The sequence below is a fragment of the Zea mays genome, chromosome 5 (assembly GCF_902167145.1).
Source record: "Zea mays cultivar B73 chromosome 5, Zm-B73-REFERENCE-NAM-5.0, whole genome shotgun sequence".
In the NCBI taxonomy this organism is placed as follows: Eukaryota; Viridiplantae; Streptophyta; class Magnoliopsida; order Poales; family Poaceae; genus Zea; species Zea mays.
Window position 1 is genome coordinate 205,494,714 of NC_050100.1, and position 24,905 is coordinate 205,519,618.

A 24,905-nucleotide genomic window follows, 5' to 3' on the forward strand; every position below is an offset into this window, starting at 1 on the left:
CATCTACTGTTTACAATATTATTATTTACTCTTTTCCTTGTTATTTATTTATGGAAAGAATAAATAGTTCCATTAGATCCCCTTTCCTATTTTCTATTTTATTTTCATTTATACTTTGAGGTCCCAAGTTTAAATTATGTCTCCTTATTAAAATGTTTCACCACATATTCATAAGTATAAAATGCCTATAGTGCGTCATTTAATGACATGAATAATCATTTAGTTGAATTGAAAAACCTTTCTATTACTTCTTTTCTAAAATAATTCTTGGTTTTCGAAATTCAGTTCTCAGTTTTCAACTCTCAAGTATAATTTGAGATATCTGAATTTACTATTTTATTTTTTCATATATTTATTTTTTATTATTATTTTCCCATACAAATTTTTGGGCCTTACATAATGATTTATTGTTTATTAGGTAACAATTTAGATAGTTTTAGAGTCTAGAGTTTAAAATAGACAAATGTAAGAGTCGAGTGGATAAAAAATAGACTTATTCATTCAGTGTGGTCTATTAGTGAAAATCAATGTTCCATGCATATTCATATTATTATCCTAATGTTGAAAATTATTGTTCCAAGGTATGTTCTGGATTTAGTTTACACCCTCTGTTCTTCGTTACGGGAGGAGACGACGTACCAATGTAATTTGAGAACCTTGCGAAACATTATTAGCATACAAATTGATCCATGCAATCTCTTTATTTATTCATCATTCATAGAAATAGTACACGTAGCAGCGTGCCTATTCCTTGATAAATTCATTTTATAATTTCATCCATCACAGCGTGGCGAGGCCCCATACGATATTCGGATCCGAGATCAATGGTTGGCAATGATCTGCTGCCCCTCGATCTCGTACTTGAAGCCATAGCTGCTCCTCTTGGAGCTGTCGGCTGACCAGATGAAGAGGCCCGGCAGCTTGTTCTGCCGCTGCAGCTCCTTGGCGGCGCTGATGCCGAGGTCCGGCGAGATCAGGCCGGTGGTGTTGCCAGTCATGAAGCTGGCGAGGACCTTGCCGCCGGGGTAGTTCGCCGACTGCTGGTCGTAGAACTGGACGTACGTGGCGACGTCGGTGTTGTCGCCGTAGCCGTAGAACTGGAAGTTGACGTAGTCGATGACGCCGGAGTACTTGCCCCACAGCGGCTGGTAGTACTTCTGGACCACGGGGTCCTCGAACGGCGCGATGGAGGTGGTGATCCACGGCATGTTTTTCTTGAGCTGCGTCAGGAGGCGGCCGATGCACTCGACGAAGGTGTTCACGTCAGCGCCGCGGGAGAAGTGCTCGTAATCGACGTCGACGCCGTCGAGCCCGTACGTGTTGATGATGCCCGTGAGCGACGTCACGGCGTTGGCCACCCACGAGTCGATGGAGGTCGGGGTGAAGACGGCCTTGACGATGTCCTGCACGCTGTCGCCGCCGAGCCCCGCCATGACGGCCACGTTCGGGTGCGCGGCCTTGATGGCGGCCACGGCGGCCGGGGACAGGTTCCCCGTGTCCCAGAACGGGCTGAACACGCCGTTGGTGGGCGCCGGCGTGGGATGCTGGTTCACCGGCGTGTAGTCGATGGCGAAGGCGAGGATGAAGTTGAAGGCGAGCTTGGAGTTGATGGGCACGTCGCTGAACTGGACGCCGGTGAACTGCGCGCCGATGTACTCCCGAAACAGGAAGCCGTTCGTCATGGTTGACCTAGATAGAGATTGCGAGATGATGAGCCCTGATTAATTATTGTGTCGCTGCTAGTGCCGTGCACACATGAATGGAGGCGGCGTATTTGTAGGCAGCTGGCATTGTGTTTGCTTTTGGGCCTCTGCAAAGAAGGTAACAGAGTAGGTTAACGATGTGTTTGTTAATGAAATATTTTTTCTTAGTTAATACCACCACCGTTTCGTCGAATTAAGACGCAATAGGTACATTATGTGCCAACAACTTTATGGCGTAATATGAATGCCAAAATGATATCTGGCGACCTAGCATATCTGGAAACAAAAAAAAACTTTGTATTTGCCACAGTTGCCTAATTTACAACCTAGTAGAACTGCAAAACTGGATACTTTGCACCTCCAAGGCTCCAACTATCCAGAACTGGGCAAAATGACCCCTCGAGTGGGTTTTCTGGATGTTTTTTTGCTGACGTGGCGATGTAGGGCCCACATGTCAGCACTGATGGGTGGGCCACCCATGTTCTCTCTCTTCCCCGTCTTTCTCTGCTCTATCACATCCGCTCTGTTCGCCTTTGCCGCCACTTGCTCCCTCCGTTGCGACCGGATCCCTACTAGGGTGTTTGGTTTGAGGAATGAGCTAGTCCATCATCTTCTCACTCTTCACTATTTTTGTTTGGTTTATGGAATAGAATGAGTTAATCCATCATCACCTCATTCCTCATAGTTAGTTAGTTAGTACTAAAATGAGGAATGAGGTCATCCCACCAAATTTGAGGAATGAACCCATGATGCACCACCTCAATTTAGATGTAGTGATTCCTTAAACCAAACACACCCTACGTCGCCGGCTCGCTGCCATCCCGTGATCCCGTCCGCCTCTCGTTGCTTCCTTCGCCGCCCCTCTTAGACTACCAAGCGGGTTTCTCTAAATTTTTTCTTCTATATCATTTTTTGTCATATCATTAACATTTCACCTCCTATCTTTTTATCTCCCGCAGCGGTTCCCCTATATTATCCTCTTATACCCCACTATAACTATAAAATATCATTATCTAACCATATTCATCTTTTATTACTATTTTTTCAACTATTAAATAGGGAAGCACTACGCAAGGGGGCGCTACACTGCTCCCCTTGATCTGGGGGACGGACACGGCCTCCCCTTGCGCTGCAGCGCGTAGGGAGCCATTTGGAATCAGCCGTTGCGGGCTTAGAGACCCCTGCACAAGGGAAGGAGCCACGACGCGGAAAGCGCTGCGGCCAGTCTTAGCCGCCGCCACATTATTCTATTATATTTATTAATTCAAGTAAACACTGACCAATAGACTTTTCATTGTGATTATTATACTTAACCTAAACCAAATGCATCCCAGAAGTATATGGTTACATGGTTAGTTGACAAGTCATTTATTTCCAGATGCATTCCAGAAGTATATGGTCACATGGTCAGTTGATGAGTCATTTGTTTCCACATGTGCAACCTCATTTAATACGAGATCTCTTGAGGGAGTCTCTAATAGGCTAAGTGAAAAAATACAAGATACGAACTCTTCACAAAGAGTTCGTCTCTTCACGATTCTCTATACATATTGTCTCTTAACTGTATTTATTATCCAAAGTCTCAGGGTTGTATCATGCAGTCTCTTAGTTGTCTCTTGTATTTTGAAAACCGATCTGGAGTCTCGGTGTTGTACATGCCCTTATAGTGAGAACGTTTATTTATAAATGTCATCGCCATGGTATTAAGTAACGGATTGCAAATTAAATAGCTAAAAAGGACAGTTATTTGGGCCACTAGTGGCACTGACAAGGTTTAGGTGATGTTTAGTTTACGAAATGTAACATAAATAGTAATGGTAATTATCCACACTCGAGTACTGGTGGTAACAAGTTTGAATAGGCTAGTGTCAATTTCTAGTTTGGTATCTGATTACGACTGAACTTAAACAAACCACACAATAACATTATACGCGTCGCTATGAAACCGCAAGTACGAGAACCACTAAAGTTGGAATTAAAACGAAGAAGATATCGATTTTTACAAGTTTTATAGCCATTTTTATATTTATTTTAGCCCAAACACAAGTACTAAAAGCATTATAAAGGGCTTATGCAACATATTAAAAAGTACAAACCTTACACTTATACCATTTTCCATAAAGTTGCTCGTTTAGGTCCATATTTGTGCTCTTTTGGACTTTATAGCTTCAATTTGATTTATCCACGCCTATGCTCATGCTCATACCAAAATAGTTAGCTCAAAGTAATGTGTTGGGCACTTAGTCACCAAAACAACTATAAATGGACCAAGGGCACATTTCCCTTTCATTTGGTCCAGCTCGGGTTTGCTCGTACGGGGAATGTGGTATGTGCTTGTGGTCGTTGACGACTTTTCTCACTATTCTTGGGTGTTCTTTATAAAGGCGAAGGATGAGGCTTTTACTCATGCTCGAGATTTGATTCTTTGGTTACAAAATGACTTTTCTAAGAATACCATGAGATCGAGCTATGTGTAGTGACAATGGCACATAATTCAAGAATATTCATTTTAAAACCTTTTGTGCTTATTTGGGACTTGAGCATCAGTTTTCCTCTCTATATGTGACTCAACAGAATGGCATCGTTGAACGCAAGAATCAAACCCTTGTTGAGATGGCTAGGACGATGCTTGATGAGCATAGTGAAAGGGAAATAGGATTTAACCTTTTCCTATAACTAATTTTGGTGGTTGAATGCCCAACACAAATATTGGACTAACTAGTTTGCTCTAGATTATATATTCTACAGGTGCATAAAGGTTCAACACAAACCAATAAAAGATTAAATAAAGGGTTCAAAATCAAAGGAGCAAAGGAACCAATGGTGCCCTGGTCTGGCGCACCGGACTGTCCGGTGTGCCACCGGACAGTGTTTAGTACACCAGGACCGAACAACTCCAAACTCGCCACCCTCGGGTTTCTCTGGGCGTGCTCCACTATAATTCACCGGACTGTCCAGTGTGCCACTAGACTGTCAGGTGCACCAGCGGAGCAACGGCCCCTTCGCGCAACGGTCGACTGCAAAAGACGCTGACTCCGTGAACAGTGAAGAACATTGCGCGCAGAAGTCAGAGCAATCGTCAGAGGCGCACCGGTCAGTGAACTATGATGTCCGGTGCGGCACCAGACTATCCGATGCCACAAGAAAACAAAGCTCCAACAATCGATTGCGCCCGAACCCTAACGGTTGGGTGACGTGGATGGCGCACCGGACAGTGTCCGGTGGCGCACCGGACTGTCCGGTGCACCCATCGACAGCAGCCCAACCCCAACGGTTGTTTGGTGGTTGAGGGCTATAAATACCCCTCAACCACCTCCACTCCAACCATCCAAGCATTCATCACTCTTCACTCAACACAAGAGCAAAGTGCAAAACTCCAAGACACAAATCAAAGCCACCGATCCAATCCAAGTCCCCAATTCAATTCTAGTGCTTTAGGACTTGTGAAAGGATCTTTCTTGTGTTTCTTTGTTGCTCTTGTTGCTTGGCTGGCTTTCTTCTTTCTCTCATTCTTATTCTCAAAGCCTTGTAAGCGAAGCAAGAGACACCAATCGTGTGGTGGTCCTTGCAGGGTCTAAGTGACCCGGTCTTTGTGACCACCTCAACGGGGACTAGGTTCTTTAGCACCGAACCTCAGTAAAATAAATCACCGTGTTCATCCGCATTATTTCTTGGTTGATTTGTTTTTCCCTCTCTCCCGGACTTAATATTCGTTCTAACGCTAACCCCCGCTTGTAGTGTGTGCTTAAGTTTATAATTTTCAGATTCCGCCTATCCACCCCCCCTCTAGGCAACTTTCAATTGGTATCAAAGTCTGGTACTTCATTTAGAGTCTAACCACTCGAAGTGATGTCGGGAGGATCCACCAAGAGGGAGATGGAAACCGGCGAGAAGGCCACAAGCCACGGGAAGGCTCCATCAAGGGAGTCCGACGCCAAAGGAAGGGAGGAATCACCTCCCCGCGTCAAGTCGCATCGGAGTGGCGACAAGAAGAAAAATATGAAGAAAGTGGTCTACTACGAGACCGACTCTTCATCGCCCTCCACCTCCGGCTCCGACGCCGCGTCCATCACTTCTAGGCGCCATGAGCGCAAGAAGTTTAGTAAGATCCCCCTACTATATCCCCCGCATTTCTAAACGCGCTCCTTTACTTTTCGTTCCATTAGGCAAACCACCATATTTTGATGATGAGGATTATTGCATGTGGTGTGATAAAATGAGGCATCACCTAACCTCACTCCACGCAAGCATATGAGACATTGTTGAGTTTGGAGCGCAGGTACCTACCGTAGGGGACGAGGGCTACGACTCGGACGAAGTTGCCCAAATCTGGCACTTTAACTCCCAAGCAACTACTATACTCCACGCCTCTCTATGTCGAGAGGAGTATAATAAAGTGCAAGGGTTAAAGAGCGTCAAGGATATTTGGGATGTCCTAAAGACCACACACGAAGGAGTTGAGGTGACCAAGATCACCAAGTGGGAGACGATCGAGGGGGAGCTCGGTCGATTCGTCCTCAACCAAGGAGAGGAGCCGCAAGCAATGTACAACCGGCTCAAGACCTTGGTGAATCAAGTGCGCAACCTCGGGAGCACAAAATGGGATGACCATGAAATGGTCAAGGTTATTCTAAGATTCCTTGTTTTTCGCAATCCTACCCAAGTACAATTAATTCATGGGGATCCTAGATACAAATTAATGTCTCCCAAGAAAGTGATAGGAAAGTTTGTGAGCTTTGAACTAATGATCAAAGGCTCCAAACAAATTGTCGACTTGGAGCAAGGCGGCACCTCCACACCCGAGGTGCAACCCGTCGTATTCACAGCGACAGAAGAGAAGAAAGAGGAATCTACATCAAGTAGGCTTCCCATCGATGCCTCCAAGTTCGACAACAAGGAAATTGTGCTCATCATTAAGAGCTTCCGCCAAATCCTCAAGCAAAGAAAGGGGAAGGACTACAAACCCCGCTCCAAGAGGGTGTGCTACAAATGTGATAAGCCCGGTCATTTTATCGCTAAATGTCCTATGTCTAGTGATAGTGACAGGGACAACGACAAGAGGGGGAAGAATAAGGAGAAGAAGAGGTACTACAAAAAGAAGGGCGGCGATGCCCACGTATGTTGGGAATGGGACTCCGTCGAGAGCTCCACCGACTCCTCCTCCGACGAGGATGCCGCCAACATCGCCGTCAATAAGGGCCTCCTCTTTCCCAACGTCGGCCACAAGCGCCTCATGGCAAAAAGAAGAAGGTACAAACTAGAACCGCCCCAAGTATACTACATCTAGTGATGATGGTAGTTCTAGTGATGATGAAGATGATTTGCTTACACTTTTTGCCAACCTTAACATGCAACAAAAGGAAAAATTGAATGAATTAATAGGAGTTATTCATGAGAAGGATGAACTTTTGGATAGCCAAGAGGAATTCCTTATAAAGGAAAAAAAAGCATGTTAAGGTAAAGAATGCTTATGCTCAGGAAGTAGACAAAAATGAAAATTTGACTAAAGAGCTTAGCATATGCCATGATTCAATTGCCAATCTTAGAAATAAAAATGCTAGTTTAATTGCTAAGATTGATAAATTGAATGAATCAATTTCTAGCCATAAACTGAAAATGCTAGTTTAATTTCCAAGGCTAAAGATTTAAATGTTTGCAATGATTCTATTTCCTGTCTTAGAGATGAGAATGCAATATTACATGCTAAGATAGATGAATTAAATGCTTGCAAACTCTCTACATCTACTATTGATCATGTTACAATTTGTATTAGATGTAGAGATGTTAATATTGATGCTATAAATGATCATCTTGCTTTAATTAAACAACAAAATGATCATATAGCTCAATTAACTTCTAAAATTAATGAGCATGAAATTGAGAATGAAAATTTTAAATTTGCTAGAAGCATGCTCTATAATGGGAGACACCCTGGCATCAAGGATGGCATTGATTTCCAACAGGGAAGCAATGTCAAACTTAATGCCCCCAAAATATTGTCCAATTTTGTTAAGGGCAAGTCTCCCATGGTTCAGGATAACGAGGGCTATATTTTATATCCTGCTAGTTATCCCGAACATAAAATTAGGAGAATTCATGCTAAGAAATCTCATTCTATTTCCCATCATGCTTTTATGTATAAGAATGAGGCTTCTAGCTCTAGGTAATCAACCCATGTTAAATTGCCTAAAAAGAAAACTCCTACTGCATCAAATGAACCTAACATTTCATTTAAAACTTTTGATGCATCTTATGTTTTAACTAACAAATCAGGCAAAGTAGTTACCAAATATGTTGGGGGCAAACACAAGGGCTCCAAAACTTGTGTTTGGGTACCCAAGGTGCTTGTTTCTAACGTGGAAGGACCCAAGACTGTTTGGGTACCTAAGAACAAGGTCTAAATTTGTTTTGTAGGTTTATGCATCTCGGGGCTCAAGTTGGATTGTTGATAGCGGATGCACAAACCACATGACAGGGGAGAAAAGAATGTTCTCCTCCTACGAGAAAAACGAAGATCCCCAAAGCGCTTGTCAAGCAGGAAAGCAAGTTGACTCTCATCATCCACACAAGAACATAATGACAACGGACAAACCACTGGAACTACTCCACATGGATCTATTCGGCCCGATAGCTTACATAAGCATTGGCGGGAGTAAGTACTGTCTAGTAATTGTGGATGATTATTCTCGCTTCACTTGGGTATTCTTTTTGCAGGAAAAATCACAGACCCAAGAGACCTTAAAAGGATTCTTGAGATGAGCTCAAAATGAGTTCGCATTAAGGATCAAAAAGTTAAGAAGCAACAATGGGACGAAGTTCAAGAACTCTCAAATTGAAGGCTTTCTTGAGGAGGAGGGCATCAAGCATGAGTTCTCTTCTCCCTACACACCTCAACAAAATGGTGTAGTGGAGAGGAAGAATAGAACTCTATTGGACATGGCAAGGACCAAGCTTGATGAGTACAAGACACCGGACCGGTTTTGGGCTGAGGCGATTAACACTGCTTGCTACTCCATCAACCGACTCTACCTTCACCGAATCCTCAAGAAGACATCTTATGAACTCCTAACCGGTAAAAAGCCCAATGTTTCATATTTTAGTATTTGGTAGTAAATGTTTTATTCTTATTAAAAGAGGTAGAAAATCTAAATTTGCTCCTAAAGTTGTAGAAGGCTTTTTACTAGGATATGATTCAAACACAAGGGCATATAAAGTCTTCAACAAATCCACTGCATTAGTTGAGGTTTCTTGTGACATTGTGTTTGATGAGACTAATGGATCCCAAGTGGAGGAAGTTGATCTTGATGAGTTATATGATGAAGAGGCTCCGTGCGTCGTGCTAAGGAACATGTCCATTGGGAATGTGTGCCCTAAGGAATCCGAAGAGCCTCCACAAGCACAAGATCAACCGTCATCTTCCATACAAGCATCTCCACCAACTCAAGATGAGAATCAGGCTCAAGATGATGAAGATCAAGAGGATGAGCCACCTCAATAGGAGGACAATGATCAAGGGGGAGATGAAGACAAGGAAGATGAGCAAGAAATTCAGGGTCAAAGACTGCCACACCCAAGAGTCCACCAAGCGATTCAAAGAGATCACCCCGTCAACTCCATTCTCGGTGACATTCATAAGGGGGTAACCAATCGATCTCGAGTCGCTCATTTTTGTGAACATTACTCTTTTGTGTCCTCTATCGAGCCATACAGGGTGGAGGACGCACTAAAAGATTCGGATTGGGTGTTGGCAATGCAAGAGGAGATCAACAACTTCACGAGGAATGAGGTATGGCATTTAGTTCCACGTCCTAATCAAAATGTTGTAGGTACCAAATGGGTATTCCGCAACAAGCAAGATGAGCATGGTGTGGTGACAAGGAACAAAGCCCGACTTGTGGCCAAGGGATATTCACAAGTCGAAGGTTTGGACTTTGGTGAAACTTATGCACCCATAGCTAAGCTTGAATCAATTCGTATATTACTTGCCTATGCTACTTACCATGGCTTTAAGCTTTATGAAATGGACGTGAAAAGTGCCTTCCTCAATGGACCAATCAAGGAAGAGGTCTATGTTGAGTAACCTCCCGGCTTTGAAGATAGTGAGTACCCTAACCATGTGTATAAACTCTCAAAGGCGCTTTATGGGCTCAAGCAAGCCCCAAGAGCATGGTATGAATGCCTGCGAGATTTTCTTATCACTAATGGCTTCAAAGTTGGTAAAGTCGATCCTACACTCTTTACTAAAACTATTGTAAAGCATTTGTTTGTATGCCAATTTATGTCGATGATATCATATTTGGGTCTACTAACAAATCTATTTGTGAAGAGTTTAGTAGGATCATGATTCAAAAATTTGAGATGTCTATGATGGGGGAGTTGAAGTATTTTCTAGGATTTCAAGTCAAGCAACTTCAAGACGGCACCTTCATCAGCCAAACAAAGTACACTCAAGACATATTTAACAAGTTTGGAATGAAGGATGCCAAGCCCATCAAGACACCCATGGGAACAAATGGGCATCTCGACCTCGACACGAGAGGTAAATCTGTAGATCAAAAGGTATACCGGTCGATGATAGGATCTTTCCTCTATTTATGTGCATCTCGACTGAATATTATGCTTTCCGTATGCATGTGTGCAAGGTTCCAAGCCGATCCTAGGGAAGTTCACCTTAGGGCCGTGAAAAGAATCATGAGATATTTAGTTTACACTCCTAAGTTTGGACTTTGGTACCCCAAGGGATCCACTTTTGATTTAATAGGATATTCAGATGTCGATTGGGGAGGGTGTAAAATTGATAGAAAGAGCACATCAGGGCTTGTCAGTTTCTGGGGAGATCCCTGGTGTCTTGGGCTTCAAAGAAACAAAACTCAGTAGCTCTTTCTACCGCCGAAGCCGAGTATATTGCCGCAAGGCATTGTTGTGCGCAATTACTTTGGATGAGGCAAACCCTCAGGGTCTATGGCTACAAATTGAGCAAAGTCCCTCTCCTATGTGACAATGAGAGTGCAATCCGCATGACGGATGATCCCGTTGAACACAGCCGCACTAAGCACATAGACATTTGGTATCACTTTCTGAGGGATCACCAACAAAGGGGGATATCGAGATAGCTTATGTTAACACCAAAGAACAATTAGCCGATATCTTTACCAAACTCTTAGATGAGAAAACCTTTAGCAAACTTAGGAATGAGCTAAATATACTTGATTCTCGGAATTTTGATTGAAACATTGCACACATAGCTCATTTATATACCTTTGATCATATCTCTTTTATTTTTACGACTAATTTGTTTTCAAGAGTATTTCTATGCTAAGTTGTAGATTGAAAGGGAAATGGAGTTTCGGCGAAGACGAGGCTTCCACTCTACTCTAACGATATCATTTACACTTCGCCATCACTCCACATCACTCTCCAACTTGGTATAATCTTTACTCATATTTTATTTACCAAAGAAGGAGAAAGTACAAAGGGCTCACAAAGTCTCCGTTTTTGGCGATTAATGCCAAAGGGGGATAAATATTAATCCCAAAGCAAAAGGACCGCACCACCACCCTTCGAAAATTTTTAATTGATATATTTCAAATTGGTATGTTTACTTTCAATTGGTATATGTATTCAAAACTAGCATCTCAATATATTTCCAATTGGTATCTATTAAAACCCTCTTGAAAACCAAGAGGAGAATTTCATTTAGGGGGAGTTTTGTTTAGTCAAAGGAAAAGCATTTGAAACAGGGGGGAAAATTCAAATCTTGAAAATGCTTCGTGCAAATCTATTCATATACCTTTGACTATTTGCAAAAAGACTTTGAAAAGATTTTTCCAAAAAGAATTTGCAAAAACAAAATATGTGGTGCAAATGTGGTCCAAAATGTTAAATAAAAGAAAGCAATTCATGCATATCTAGTAAAGACTAAAAATTGGTTTAATTCCAAGTAACCTATGCACTTACGTTATGCAAACTAGTTCAATTCTGCACTTATACATTTGCTTTGGTTTGTGTTGGCATCAATCACCAAAAAGGGGGAGATTGAAAGGGAAATAGGATTTAACCTTTTCTATAAATAATTTTGGTGGTTGAATGCCCAACACAAATATTGGACTAACTAGTTTGCTCTAGATTATATATTCTACAGGTGCATAAAGGTTCAACACAAACCAATAAAAAGATTAAAGAAAGGGTTCAAAATCAAAGGAGCAAAGGAACCAAGGGTGCCCTGGTCTGGCGCACCGGACTGTCCGGTGTGCCACCGGACAGTGTCCAGTGCACAAGGACCGTACAACTCCAAACTCGCCACCCTCGGATTTCTCTGGGCGTGCTCCGCTATAATTCACCGGACTGTCCGGTGCACCAGCGGAGCAACGGCTCCTTCACGCAACGGTCGACTGCAAAAGCCGCTGACTCCGTGAACAGTGAAGAACAGTGCGCGCAGAAGTCAGAGCAGTCGTCAGAGGCGCACCAGACAGTGAACTGTGCCTGTCCGGTGCGGCACTGGACTGTCCGGTGCCACAAGAAAACAAAGCTCCAATGGTCGATTGCGCCCGAACCCTAACGGTTGAGTGACGTGGCTGGCGCACCGGTGCGCCCATCGACAGCAGCCCAACCCCAACGGTTGTTTGGTGGTTGAGGGCTATAAATACCCCTCAACCACCTCCACTCCAACCATCCAAGCATTCATCACTCTTCACTCAACACAAGAGCAAAGTGCAAAACTCCAAGACACAAATCAAAGCCACCGATCCAATCAAAGTCCCCAATTCAATTCTAGTGCTTTAGGACTTGTGAAATAATCTTTCTTGTGTTTCTTTGTTGCTCTTGTTGCTTGGTTGGCTTTCTTCTTTCTCTCATTCTTATTCTCAAAGCCTTGTAAGCGAAGCAAGAGACACCAATCGTGTGGTGGTCCTTGCAGGGTCTAAGTGACCCGGGAAATCAAGGAAGAAAGCTCACTCGGTCTAAGTGACCGTTTGAGAGAGGGAAAGGGTTGAAAGAGACCCGGTCTTTGTGACCACCTCAATGGGGACTATGTTCTTTAGAACCAAACCTCGGTTAAACAAATCACCGTGTTCATCCGCATTATTTCTTGGTTGATTTATTTTCCCCTCTCTCCCGGACTTAATATTTGTTCTAACGCTAACCCCCACTTGTAGTGTGTGCTTAAGTTTATAATTTTCAGATTCCGCCTATCCACCCCCCTGTAGGCGACTTTCACATAGTTCTCCTGTGCATTTTGGGTCAAAGCGATCAACACTTCTTGTCATGTGTTGAACCACATCTTTCTTCGAGCTTTCTTGAACAAACTTTTTATGAGTTGCTCGAAGAGTTTTAAACTTTCAAATGGATGTCAAACGTGCTTTTTTGAGAGTTCCAAGTTTCCAAACGTTTTCTATGTATGGCTCATGTGAGAGTCCTAATACTCCCTTATGTCTATCTCTGTGAATTTCTATTCCTAGAACATAAGAGGTTTCTCCCATGTCTTTCATATCAAAGTTCGAGGAAAGAAACCTCTTTTTCCACTACTAGATCCTTATCACTACTAGCCAAAAGTATGTCATAGATGTACAGAATAAGGAATATATATTTTCCTTTCTTAAACTTTGCATAAATGTTGTTGTCTTCCTTGTTTCCCTCGAAACCAAACTTTCTGATAGTCTGATCAAACTTGAGATGCCACTGTCTGGAGGCTTGCTTTAATCCATAAATGGACCTCCTTAAGTGACATTGCATATTTTCTTTTCCATGCACGATAAAACCCTTTGGTTGTGCCATAAACATGTTTTCTACTAACTCTCCATTTAGGAATACTGTCTTAACATCCATCTGATGGAGTTCTAGATCAAAATGGGCCACTAATGCCATAATGATCCTGAATGAATCTTTCGTTGAGACAGGTGACAAGGTTTCATGGTAGTCAATGCCTTCTCTTTGTGTGAACCATTTGGCCACAAGTCTAGCCTTGTATCTTTCTACATTCCCTATGGAGTCACGCTTGGTTTTGTAGACCCACTTACAGCCTATTGTTTTGGCTCCTTGGTGAATTATCTCTAAGTCCCGAACTTTGTTCATTCTCATAGATTCTAATTCAGCTTCCATGGTTGAAACCCATTTAGATGAATTTTCACTTTTCATAGTTTCTTCATATATGGTGGGATCACCTTCTGCATCAAATTCTCACTAATATATATATATATATATATCATCACTTTCTGTGCCTACACTTGTGTAAACTTGTGACTTTCCTAAACTTGTTTCTGGTTCTGGTTCGTTCTAGGGCTCCTGCAATGGTGCATCACTTGGCGCAACACTACCACTATCTTCTAAACTCTCATGTGCAACCGGCTCAGAAGGGTCAAGATGCGTAGAAGGTGAAGCATCTTGCTATGTAGTAGTTGCACTGGGTTATGCAACATTTGTACCAGGGGTTTCACTTTAGTCGGTACAACTATTGGTGGAACCTTAGCGAGTATCGAGAATTATGGTTCTTCAACCATCGAAATCCGGACATATGTCATCTTTTCCTAAAGGTCAACCTCTTTGAGTACCTCACTCCCCATGATCATGTCATCCTCTAGTAATATAGCATGTTTGATTTCTATAAACTTAGTCTGTCTGCATGGATAGTAGAATCTAAATCCCTTCAATCTCGTAGGGTAGCCAATAAAATAGCAGCTAGTGGTTCTCTCATCTAGATTTCCATGTCCAAAACTAGATATTGTAGCTTCTACTGCATAACCCCATATATGGAGATAGTTGAGCGTGGGCTTTCTACCGGTCCACATCATATGGAGTTTAAGATACTGATTTACTAGGGACTCTGTTGAGTATATGGATAGTTGTTTTTAAAACCGCCATCCACAGATCCAATGCAAGCTGGAGTAACTTAGTATACTCCTTACCATGTCCATCAATGTTATGTTTCACCTTTTGGCTACCCAATTCTGTTGGGGTTCACCAGGTGTCGAATACTGCACAACTTTGCCATTTTCTTTTAGGGGTCTCGCAAAAGGCCCTAGGACCTGCCATACTCTATATGGCGTCCGTAATACCACCCCCATGATCTGATCTAACTATCTTTATCTTCAAATCATGTTGATTCTCTACCTCAGCTTTGAACTGTTTAAACTTGTCTAAAACTTCTGATCTTTCTTAGGATAAATGTAACCGTGGTGAGAGTAGTCCTCTATGAAGGTTATGAATGAATCGAACCCATCTACTGCCCTAACTGGAAAAAGACCACAAATATCTGTATAAATAGTCTCTAATACTCTCATACTCTGCTTAGAATTTTTCTTAATCTACTCTGCAAATTTACTTTTAATGCAATCTCTACATTGCTCTAAGTCTATAAAGTCTAAGTGATGGAAAATCTCTTCCTTAACGAGACGTTCTATTCCCCCTCCCTTGAAATATGACCTAAACGATAGTGTCATAATTTCGACAAGGTTTCTCCATCATTTTCTCTTTCTTTTTCTGCCATTGCTGGATGGAACGTTTTCTGGTGTGTCTAAGATGTTAACGACACCACTGTGCGAAAGTAAATAAATCATATCTCGTCGGACAGTGAGATCAACATCTTTATTATTAAATCGAATGATATACCGTCTACCACCAAAGTGACAATGAACATTCTGATCATCTAGTCTAGAAACTGAAATTAAGTTTCTCCTCAAGTAAGGAACAAATAGTACATCTCTCAAAACTAAATGGAAACCATCATCTAATACTAAGACTAGACCTAAGACAGCCTCCACATCTGCTTTTTTTGTGTATCAACTTAATTGTTTTTTGGCCCTTTGAAAGTCTTTGGCTTGAATGGAATCTCTTTATAGAATTGGCAACATGAACAGTTGCATCTAAGTCAATCCACCAAAAATAACTGAGACATTCCAAGTAGAAAGACTCATCTATAAAAGTGACATGATCTTTACCATTCTCCAGAAGATACTACAGTAACTCAGGGCACTTCCTCTTATAATGCCTTGTCTTCTTGCAGTAGAGTCAGGTATTAGGGGAATCGAGAAACTATCTGAATGTGTTGGCTGATTGTTGCATGTAGAAGCCTAGTGATCATGCTTCATCTGCTTCTTGAACTTCTTAGAGTTCTTGTTCTGTTTGGGGATATTGTTTTTAACAAGGTTGACAGAGTTCTTGTTCTGTTTGGGGATATTGTTTTTGACAAGGTTGATAGAGTCTCCTTTGTGCTTTAACCTTTTCTCCTTCTGGACACACTGTGACACGAGTTGATCTATATTCTATTTATCCAGTTACATTTGTGTTGTACTAGATATAAAATGTTTCATAGTCATTTGACAGATACTTCATGATCATAAACACTACAAATTACTTATATATGGGAGATGAGATGTATTTGTTTATCTTAGAGAATGTTTGGTGTTTAGGGACTAATTTTAGTCCCTCCATTTTATTTCATTTTAGTCCCTAAATTGCTAAATACGAAAATTTTAGTTTTCGTATTTGACAATTTAGGAACTAAAACTCTATTTTAGTATCCGTATTTAGTAATTTAAAAACTAAAATGAAATAAAATAGAGAGACTAAAAATTAGTGTCTAGAAATTAAACACCCCATTAGTAACAATGAAGAACATTTTTTGTGTGAATAGTCTGACCATTTCTATTATACTTTACATTAACAAATTTCATCATTAAAAATTATGCATCGACTTAGCTACTTTGTCAAGATACTCATTTAGAATATGTTTGGTTTGAGGTCAAAATAGGATAGAGCGGGGACGATATCATCCTCCCAATTTTTGGATCACACCATCACCAAAAAAATTAATTCGACGTTTAACATATGACTCTTAGGGAGTGTTTGGTTACTACAAACTAATTTTTAGTCCCTCCATTTTATTCCACTTTAGTCTATAAATTGTAAAATATGGAAACTATAACTCTATTTTAGTTTCCATATTTGACAATTTAGTGACTAAAATAGAATAAATTAGAGGGACTAAAAATTAGTCTCTAAAACCAAACACCCCCTTATAAAAAAAACTATGACTGTCCACTTCCATCCTTATACATCCTTCATCGATTCGGCGAGTTCAACCGTGTCCTCCGCGCTCCGTGCCTGCCAGCCTGCCACTGCTCGGTTCTAGAATCCACTCCCTGACCTGTGCGGCGCTCCGTGCCTGGCTGCCAGCCTGCCACTGCTCGGTTCTAGAATCCACTCCCTGACCTGTGCGGCGTTCCCGTGCCCGGCCGGAGTATCGATCGCATGGCCTGCGCCGGCGCCGCGCAGAAGGTCTCAGCGGTGCTCTACCACTACCCGTGCCCGGACGGCGCGTTCGCAGCGCTCGCCGCTCACCTCTATTTTTCCGGCGCCGCCCACCCGGTCCGATTCTTCCCCAATACCGTCTACGACCCCATCAGGTACCACGATCCCCTCTTATGCTCCGAAGTTGCTATCCACTGCGAACTCTAATGCACGCAATGGGGTCTGCTGAGATCTGCAACACCGCAGAAAGCACCTGCGTTGCAGGTGTTTACTTTTGCAGTACTGTAGATTTGAACAAAGCTTTTACCATACTTCAACTATTGACTGTGGCTTCAGATGTTCAATTCTCTAATTCCAAAGGTGCGGTGATCTAAGTTAATGGTGCTGTGTTAAACATACGAACATCGGACAGTAAGTACCTGATGAAAGTGTGAGCCTCAAGTGATTGTAGGCATTATAAAGTTCTGCTTCGACTCTTCTAGTTGTATTTTATTGTGGGAAGGATTCAATCTGTACTAGGTTTAGCATAATCAGAGCTAGAATGGACTACCTCTGTTGGATTTCATTAAATCATAAAACACACGGCACCTTTTTTTATACTTTTGTGGGATTTTCATCTTAGTGACACAAACTCTGTGCAATTATGCTGATGCTTTTGTTCTGGTATATTCCTTCTGCTATGATATTTTTTTGTCTGTTTTGTAGGAGTGATTCACTTCCACTGGAAGAAATAAAAGATGTTTACCTTCTTGACTTTGTGGGACCTCCTGGTTTTGTTGAAGATATAGCCCCTAAAGTCGAAAGGTATGTAAGCATCTGCAGTCCTGCAACCAGTTTCCATATTCAGAACCGAGTTGGAATTGCTTTGTGTGAGAAAACTTAGTGAAGTCACCTCCATTCTCGATTTCTATCTCGCTAGAGGGAGGTAAAATCACATATGTAAATCAAAGGTCACGTTCAAAGTTAGCCTTCAGACTCGAAATGTGAGTTGGGGCTGCCAATATAGCTCAGGGGTAGAACACATTTTTGTGCCGGCCCACTGATTGCATCTGTGGTTTCAAATATTTTTCTCCTTGACAAATAATGCACATCCCCTCTCCATGTTGTCATTTTGTTTAATGCATACGAGAGTATGCGAGATGTCATCGTTTTACATGTAGCTCAGCAGTGGTTACCTTGCCATATTCTGTTGCATAAATTCATTAATCAAAACCTAATAGATTTCTGTTAAACTCTTTGTACGCTATGCAGAATATTTTTCAACCCTCTGTTCAATTAAACAGTATTGACACTTAAATATCTATCCTTTTCAGAATAACAATCCTGGACCATCATAAGACCGCTTTTGAAAGTTTGTGTGTGAATGCCACACTTGGGCAAAATGTGACCAAGGTGATAGACATGCAGCGTAGTGGTGCGACAATTGCATTTGACTTCTTTAGAAACAAGCTCTTAACAGAAGTTAGCACCTCACGGGGTAATGAAAGTGGTAAAGATGTAGCCAAGGTCAAATATGTACCTGACAACAAGGCTGAAACAGTACACAAGCTTTTTAAGTTTATTGAAGACGGGGACTTATGGAGATGGAAAATTCCAAATAGCAAGGCCTTCAGCAGTGGACTTAAAGATTTGGACATTGAATTCAATGTCAATGCAAATAATAAATTGTTTGATCAGGTAACGCCTACCTGATGTTAGTCCTTTGGTACAGCAGTGACTACTTGCAAAAAGGAAATGCATTCCTCCTTACATCACCTGCTGTTGTTTTGTACCTGAATTACTGATTAGTTGAAGTTATTATGTTAACATCTCAAGCTTCATGTATAGAAAACAGTTGCTTAAATAACCGGTATTTTCATTTGATGTATAATCAAGGTTTTTTTTGTTTTAGTTGAATAATATGCATCTGATCAGCCAATGGGAAAAGTTGTATAACTTTTCACCAAAATGAAGTGGTAGAAAAATCAGGAAAATGTTTCGTGAGATGTTATCATCCAATACAGGATAACTGTGTTATATCTGGTGCTCCTATAAAAAACAGTAGACTAGTTAGTTTGGATATTGGACACATGGTGTCTCCTACTAATGTTTACTTATCTGGCTAACAGTTGTTGGAGTTGGATCCTGAGCATGTCATTTCCCATGGACAAGCGACATTATTAGAGAAGCAAAGATTAATAGATGATTGTTTGGAGAAATCCTATGAAATTTCCCTGGGATGTGGCCAGTTTGGGAGTTGTCTGGTAATTACGTCACAACATTACTTTTCATATTGTTTATTATCGAAGTTCAACCTTTAGTGACCTTTTTATTTTATTCATGCCCTTACTAGTTTTGCTCTACTAGCAGGTACAGTGCTAATTGGTTTTATATGGTGTATTGGTGGTACCATATAGGCCTAGTTTGGGTACTTTAGTATTGAGCTCAATCCACGTGTATTGAGGTGAATTGGGGTGTAACTTAAACTAATTTACACCCCAATCTACCTCAACACACGTGGATTTGGGTCAATACTAGACTATCCAAACAAAGCCATAAGATTATGTTAATTTTTACTGCCTTTATATTCTGTCATGGGTACTACTTGTTTCCTGATATAGTTTTGCCTTTTTTATGGTCCATTAGGCTGTTGATGCTGATGCTATTTCAAATTTGAGAAGCGAACTTGGAAATCAACTAGCTAGCAAGAGCCGTGATTTTAATCTAAGGCAAGTTTCCCCCCTCCTATTGATATATGTATCCAGACTCTTTTTTTTTTGTATTGTTTCATATTCAACACTCACTATCTAGCACATTATTTGGACTTTGGTAAACTTAGTTTCAATGATGTAAGCTGTGCCCTTTTGTTTCAGGGGTATTGGGGCTGTTGTATACAAAGTTCCTGAGTTGAATAATGACCAGATACTGAAAGTAAGTCTAAGAAGTTTAGAACAAGAAGACACAACCTGTATCTCTCAGGTACATCTTTTCCCTGACGATGAGATTTAGGCTGTATTTACCTCATCTAACAAGAGGACGCTATATAGATGTGTTGATGCTTGATATTGTTTGCTTGTAGGAATATGGTGGTGGGGGACATCGGAATGCAAGCTCGTTTATTTTGAGTGTGACTGAGTTTGACAGGTGGAAAGTCGGATCTTCTCGACCAAAAGGTGCATAACCATCTGGCTTTCTTCATTGCTCTACAAGATTAATGAAGAAACACATGCAGAGGGAACAAAACCCCAAACTTGGGGATGTGGGACATGAGAAACATCATAGCTGCATATCAGACAATTCTCGACACTTACGCAGCATTCTGCTATCATGCCATATCTTACCCTATGGCACTTATTAATAGGCTGCTATTTGGGCACTTAGTTTTACAAAATCTGCTGAAATCATAATTGGAGAACTCTACATGTCTCACGTACTGGCTTAGACACTGAACATATTAGTCCTTAAATGCGTCTTTTTACATTTTATTTATGCAAGTGCTACTTTGATTAATGTGTAGTTCTGTAAGAGCATATGAGCATCGTATCTGTCATTGTTTTAGCGTGCCAACCACATGTGTTGCCCCGCCCCATCCGCTGAAAGCCTGAAAGTGGGATCAACGTCCAAAAGGGTATTTAAAAAACTGACCTCTGGAGGTTTGACCTGCCTCAAGCTATAACAATAAGAATGGTATTTTAAAAACTCGAACTCGACATGCAATAGGTGTTTAACAAGGGGAAAAGTTCAAATTACTCATCTCACCTATAGATGATGTCTATATAACCCTCTAAAGTATTTTTTTAGTTCAATTTATCCATCCAACTAGGGTCTCTAGGGGTTAGAAAAAAATACAAGAGACAACCTCTTTGTGAAGAGTCTGTCTTTACACGTATCTCCATACATATTGTCTATTATCTATATTTATGATCTAAACATTTAAGGTTGTATGTCTTTTAAGTTTTAACAGTCTTTTGTACTTGAAAATTTGGTCCAGGGCTTTTGGGTTGTACATGCCCTAAGCCAGTCCATGAGCAATTTGGATATATGTTTTCCTTGGAGACATTTGGAAACTCAATACCTAGATATGTGTGGCTCGGTTAATGGCAGGCATTGAGGGAATGTTTGGAAGAAGGGTAATGGAAGGGATTGGAGAGATCAAAATCTTCTTAGGGCTTGTTTGGTTAGAGATGGATTGAGGTGATTGGAGTAATTGGAGGGGATTAATCCCCTCCTATTTAAATTTAAATAGAAGGGAATTTAATGCTTTTCAATCTCTCTCAATCCTCCTAACGGAACAAGCTCTTGCTATTCAATTTTGAATAGCACAGTGATTTTAGTCCTTCAATTATGTTCATTTTCTTAGCTCTTGCTATTCAATTTTGAATAGTATAGTGATTTTAGTCCTTCAATTCTGTTCATTTTCTTGCTCCAATGCAAGAAATCCGACCTCCCGAGGTCAGGTTTCTGCTCCCCTCACTTCTCTCGCTTGCGTCGTCGACATCGCTACCTCCACCCTACACAGTCACCTCCACCGCCCGATGATCTTCCGCCTCCACTGCCCGACGCTTCTTCCGTCACCACTGCCCCATACGGTCGCCGTAGCTACCACAGCATCCCTCACCTGCCGCTGTCGTCGCCTTCTCACCTGCTGCCGCCTCCCTTGCGCCAGTTGCCTTCTCACCAAGATCCACACTTGTTGTCATCGCCTCCTCACCAAGATCCGCACCACCAGGATCTCTGCGTTTCCGGCTAGCAGATCGTCACCAAGATCGGCTAGCAGATCCTGCTTTCCGGCTTACCATCATCGAGGACTCGAGGTCACTCTTCTTAACATGTTCCAGTCTTCTACTTTGGATAAGCAGTGAGCATCTACACTTTGAATCACTTTCACATCGCAAGGGATTACTTTAGGCCTTGTTCGTTTGTGCTGGATTGGTGGGTCGGAACGATTCCTGACCGGATTGCTTCTCTAATTTATATAAACTTTGATTAGCTGGAACAGTTCCGGGTGCAATCCGATAGAAACGAACAAGGCCTTAGCGGTAATGCAATGCAGCATAATACACGCTACGCCAGTTTTTGCTTTTGTTTGAGCTGAAGTTTCTTTTTAGGTGAGCTTATGCTTCTGCACCTTTTCCTTTTATAACAAAATTTTGGAACTAGAAACTCGAAGTGAACAGTAAACACTAAGGCCTTGTTCGTTTGTGTCGGATTGGTGGGTCGGAACGATTCCTAGCCGGATTGCTTCTCTAATTTATATAAACTTTGATTAGCTGGAACGATTCCGGGTGCAATCCGACGTAAACGAACAAGGCCTAAACCAGAAGTTCTTGCATCAGCTCCAGGCTGTGTAGTTGTTTTGCGACTATTCTTGTCTTGATAGAATCTGCATTCTTGACTTGCTGCTTGTCTGGCACACATTCAACATCTTATACATATCTGTCCCCTGATACATATCATTATTCTTTAGTTTTGAAGACATGAACTGTCGTGTGGATGAGGTTTCGCGTGCTTGGCCAACGTCAGTAACAAAACGGCAGCAGGTGGGCATCTTTGAAGCAAGTATTGGTTGATGAGCTATGAATTCTTAGGGAAGACGGCCCGAATGAACTTCAAGAAACGCTCCGAGTAGAACTGGGGGTCCACAACCGAGATCGAGTCCGAGTCATATTGCATGGAATTCACGATCGATTTTCTTTGTCATATTGTACTATTGCAATATGTCAATGATGCCCAGGTAGAGGACCAGGAACGGACCCAGCCAAAAGTTTGAGTGGGGGCTTAAATAGAAGCATAATTATTAATGGACCTTTACAGCTACAGTGAATAATACAAACTTCGCAAGAACCAGAAAATTAAGTGAGGCCCGTGCTTCCCACTCAGCCTAACGTGGGTCCGCCCATGTAGAGGACAACATCGCACACCTCACGGAGGAGAAGGCCAATGCAGCTGATGAGGAGTTGAAAACCTTGATGATATGCTAGTTGTGATGCTTCTCCAACCAGTGAGATAGTAGCTGATGATATGCTAGTTGAACAGCTTTAACCAGTGATGCACAATTTTACTTTATGCGGGGGGAAGGGTGACTCGGAACGACATGTTTTACATAGTAGAGATGGAGTGTTCTTATCACTTGGGGCCTTGGGGTGAGACAGAAAAAGAACAATGGAACGCTGGCTGGTTGTGGAGCAGAAAATCTTTTATTCTTGGTCTTTTTTTTCAAACTTAAATAGATGCAAATGTGTAGATGAGGGCATGTTCGTTTCCCTCTAATAAATTTTAGCATCTATCAAATCGAATATTTAGATTGATAGGATGTTTAGATGCTAATAAAAAGTATTAAATATAATTTAATCACAAAATCAATTATATAGATAAAAACAAAACGATAAGACGAATCAATTAAGCATAAATATTGTATGATTTGCTAATGTGATGCTACAGTAAACGTTTGCTAATCATGGATTAATTAGGCTTAACATTTTTGTTTTATTATTTAGTCTTCGTCTATATAATTATTTTTATTAGATTATATTTTGAAAACAGTACAATATCAACCTAAACATGGAGTCGGCCGATTCTTCGCGATAGTAAAAAATCATCACTTTCTAGATCCTAATCCTATAAAGCTCTTTATATTTCTTTGCACGTACTTCTTGCGATACTTAGATTATTCTCACAAATAGATTATAAAAAAAAGCTAGAAAACCTGAAATAAACATGCCCAGATCTGGGCAGCGGGGGCTCGAGCCCACCCCGCTTTGCTGCTGGATCTGCCCCTTCGTGCAGTGCGGGGCAGCTAGGCAAGGCAAAGCATGTTGCTCTTCACTGTGCCTAAAAGCGAGTCGGACTACAGTTTTTGAATCGGTCGATAGATCGCTTCTCGTACATGCTCTGTTTTTGACATGGAATTATTACCGCCGCGCGGGAAAGGACGCATGGGCTGAAAGAGGTCGTAGGGTAGAATCAATGAACAACCTATGGGACTGTTTGGTTCAGTTTTTTGCCTTTTTCTAACCAGCTTTTTCTGAAAAATCTGGCTGTGGGAAAAATCTATATGTGGGAAGAATCTGAGTATCATTACGATTACGTGTGGAGGAAGATAAAGTTGTTTATAGGACTCGTGATCTAGAAAGTGACAGATTACTATTATTACAACGACTCAACCGATTATGTGTTTATATTGATTTTGGATGGTTTTTGCTCCAACGAATTTTATAGAAGCTGACTGAAAAGCTGGACGTTTGGCAGTCCGCAACAGCTTTTGGTGGCCAGAAGCTGTTAGAAGCCGGAACAAACAGGGCCACCTGCAGAGATACGGTCGACATCGACGGCTAAAACTCTCTTCAACCACTCTCTTCCAAATCTCACAATTCGTACTTTCTATTCATATTTAAATACTCATCCTCAACCATTCTTTCCCTATTCCATCTTCTCTTCAACTATTCCCCATATTCAACTCCATATTTCTCTTTAATTAAGCTATTTGGTTTTTTACATCAGTTTTTACAGTTTTAAAAAATAAAATACTACCATATTTGTAGCACCGTAATACATATTATTATCAAGTAACTAAACTTGAAATAAATTAATTTCACAATTAAATAGGCTGATTAGTGGAGGGAGAAGATTAGAACTCCTCCTTCCACGCCGAACGCCCCTCACCCTCCCGAGGGAGAGCACGAGCGTGCACCGTTAGAGCTGTCCCCCGTTCGTACACTCTGCTAAGGGTGGGGGATGATGGGGCAACGTTGGAGCCCCTCTAAGATTAACTTAGCTTTGCTAAAGAAAGACTACCAGATCACAAGGCCCTCTCTGAATAAATAAATTTCTGAAGCTATCTAAAGTTAAGCTTTTTAAACTTTGAGTGGATTTCTACAGAAACACGTCAACACTTATGATATCAAATTTATATTCTTTATTTATATAATAAATGTTGTTAGTCTTTTTATACAAAGCTGGTTAAATTGAAGATAGTTTAAC

The 24,905-nt window shown here is 41.4% G+C and overlaps 2 protein-coding genes across 4 annotated transcripts; one reads left to right on the plus strand and one right to left on the minus strand.

Moving 5' to 3' along the window:
- Positions 1-686: 686 nt before the first annotated feature.
- On the minus strand, positions 687-1,749 carry LOC100281838 (chitinase 1). The gene is given in 1 exon segment (NM_001154758.2): positions 687-1,749. A coding segment is annotated over 1 exon segment (861 nt). The 5' UTR covers positions 1,683-1,749; the 3' UTR covers positions 687-821.
- A 15,002-nt stretch (positions 1,750-16,751) lies between these two features.
- On the plus strand, positions 16,752-23,130 carry LOC100274901 (uncharacterized). Of its 3 annotated transcripts, none has more exons than XM_008683364.3 (8): positions 16,752-17,101; positions 17,652-17,750; positions 18,260-18,623; positions 19,055-19,189; positions 19,572-19,654; positions 19,799-19,904; positions 20,005-20,098; positions 22,393-23,130. In XM_008683364.3, the coding sequence occupies exons 1-8, from the start codon at positions 16,947-16,949 to the stop codon at positions 22,404-22,406; spliced, it is 1,050 nt and encodes a 349-aa protein (XP_008681586.1). In that variant the 5' UTR covers positions 16,752-16,946; the 3' UTR covers positions 22,407-23,130. The 3 variants fall into 3 exon arrangements, with proteins under 3 accessions (XP_008681586.1, XP_020408781.1, NP_001142629.1); XM_020553192.3 differs by having other exon boundaries at positions 16,767-17,101; positions 17,283-17,750; NM_001149157.1 differs by lacking the exon at positions 22,393-23,130 and having other exon boundaries at positions 16,782-17,101; positions 20,005-20,435.
- Positions 23,131-24,905: the final 1,775 nt, after the last annotated feature.

Excerpts from the sequence above, each read along its gene's own strand:
- LOC100274901 (XM_008683364.3), top strand. The coding sequence starts at position 16,947 with ATGGCCTGCGCCGGCGCCGCGCAGAAGGTCTCAGCGGTGCTCTACCAC. Across the intron at positions 18,624-19,054 it reads ATAATAAATTGTTTGATCAG|TTGTTGGAGTTGGATCCTGA; the intron begins GTAACGCCTACC and ends TCTGGCTAACAG. Across the intron at positions 19,655-19,798 it reads AGCCGTGATTTTAATCTAAG|GGGTATTGGGGCTGTTGTAT; the intron begins GCAAGTTTCCCC and ends CTTTTGTTTCAG.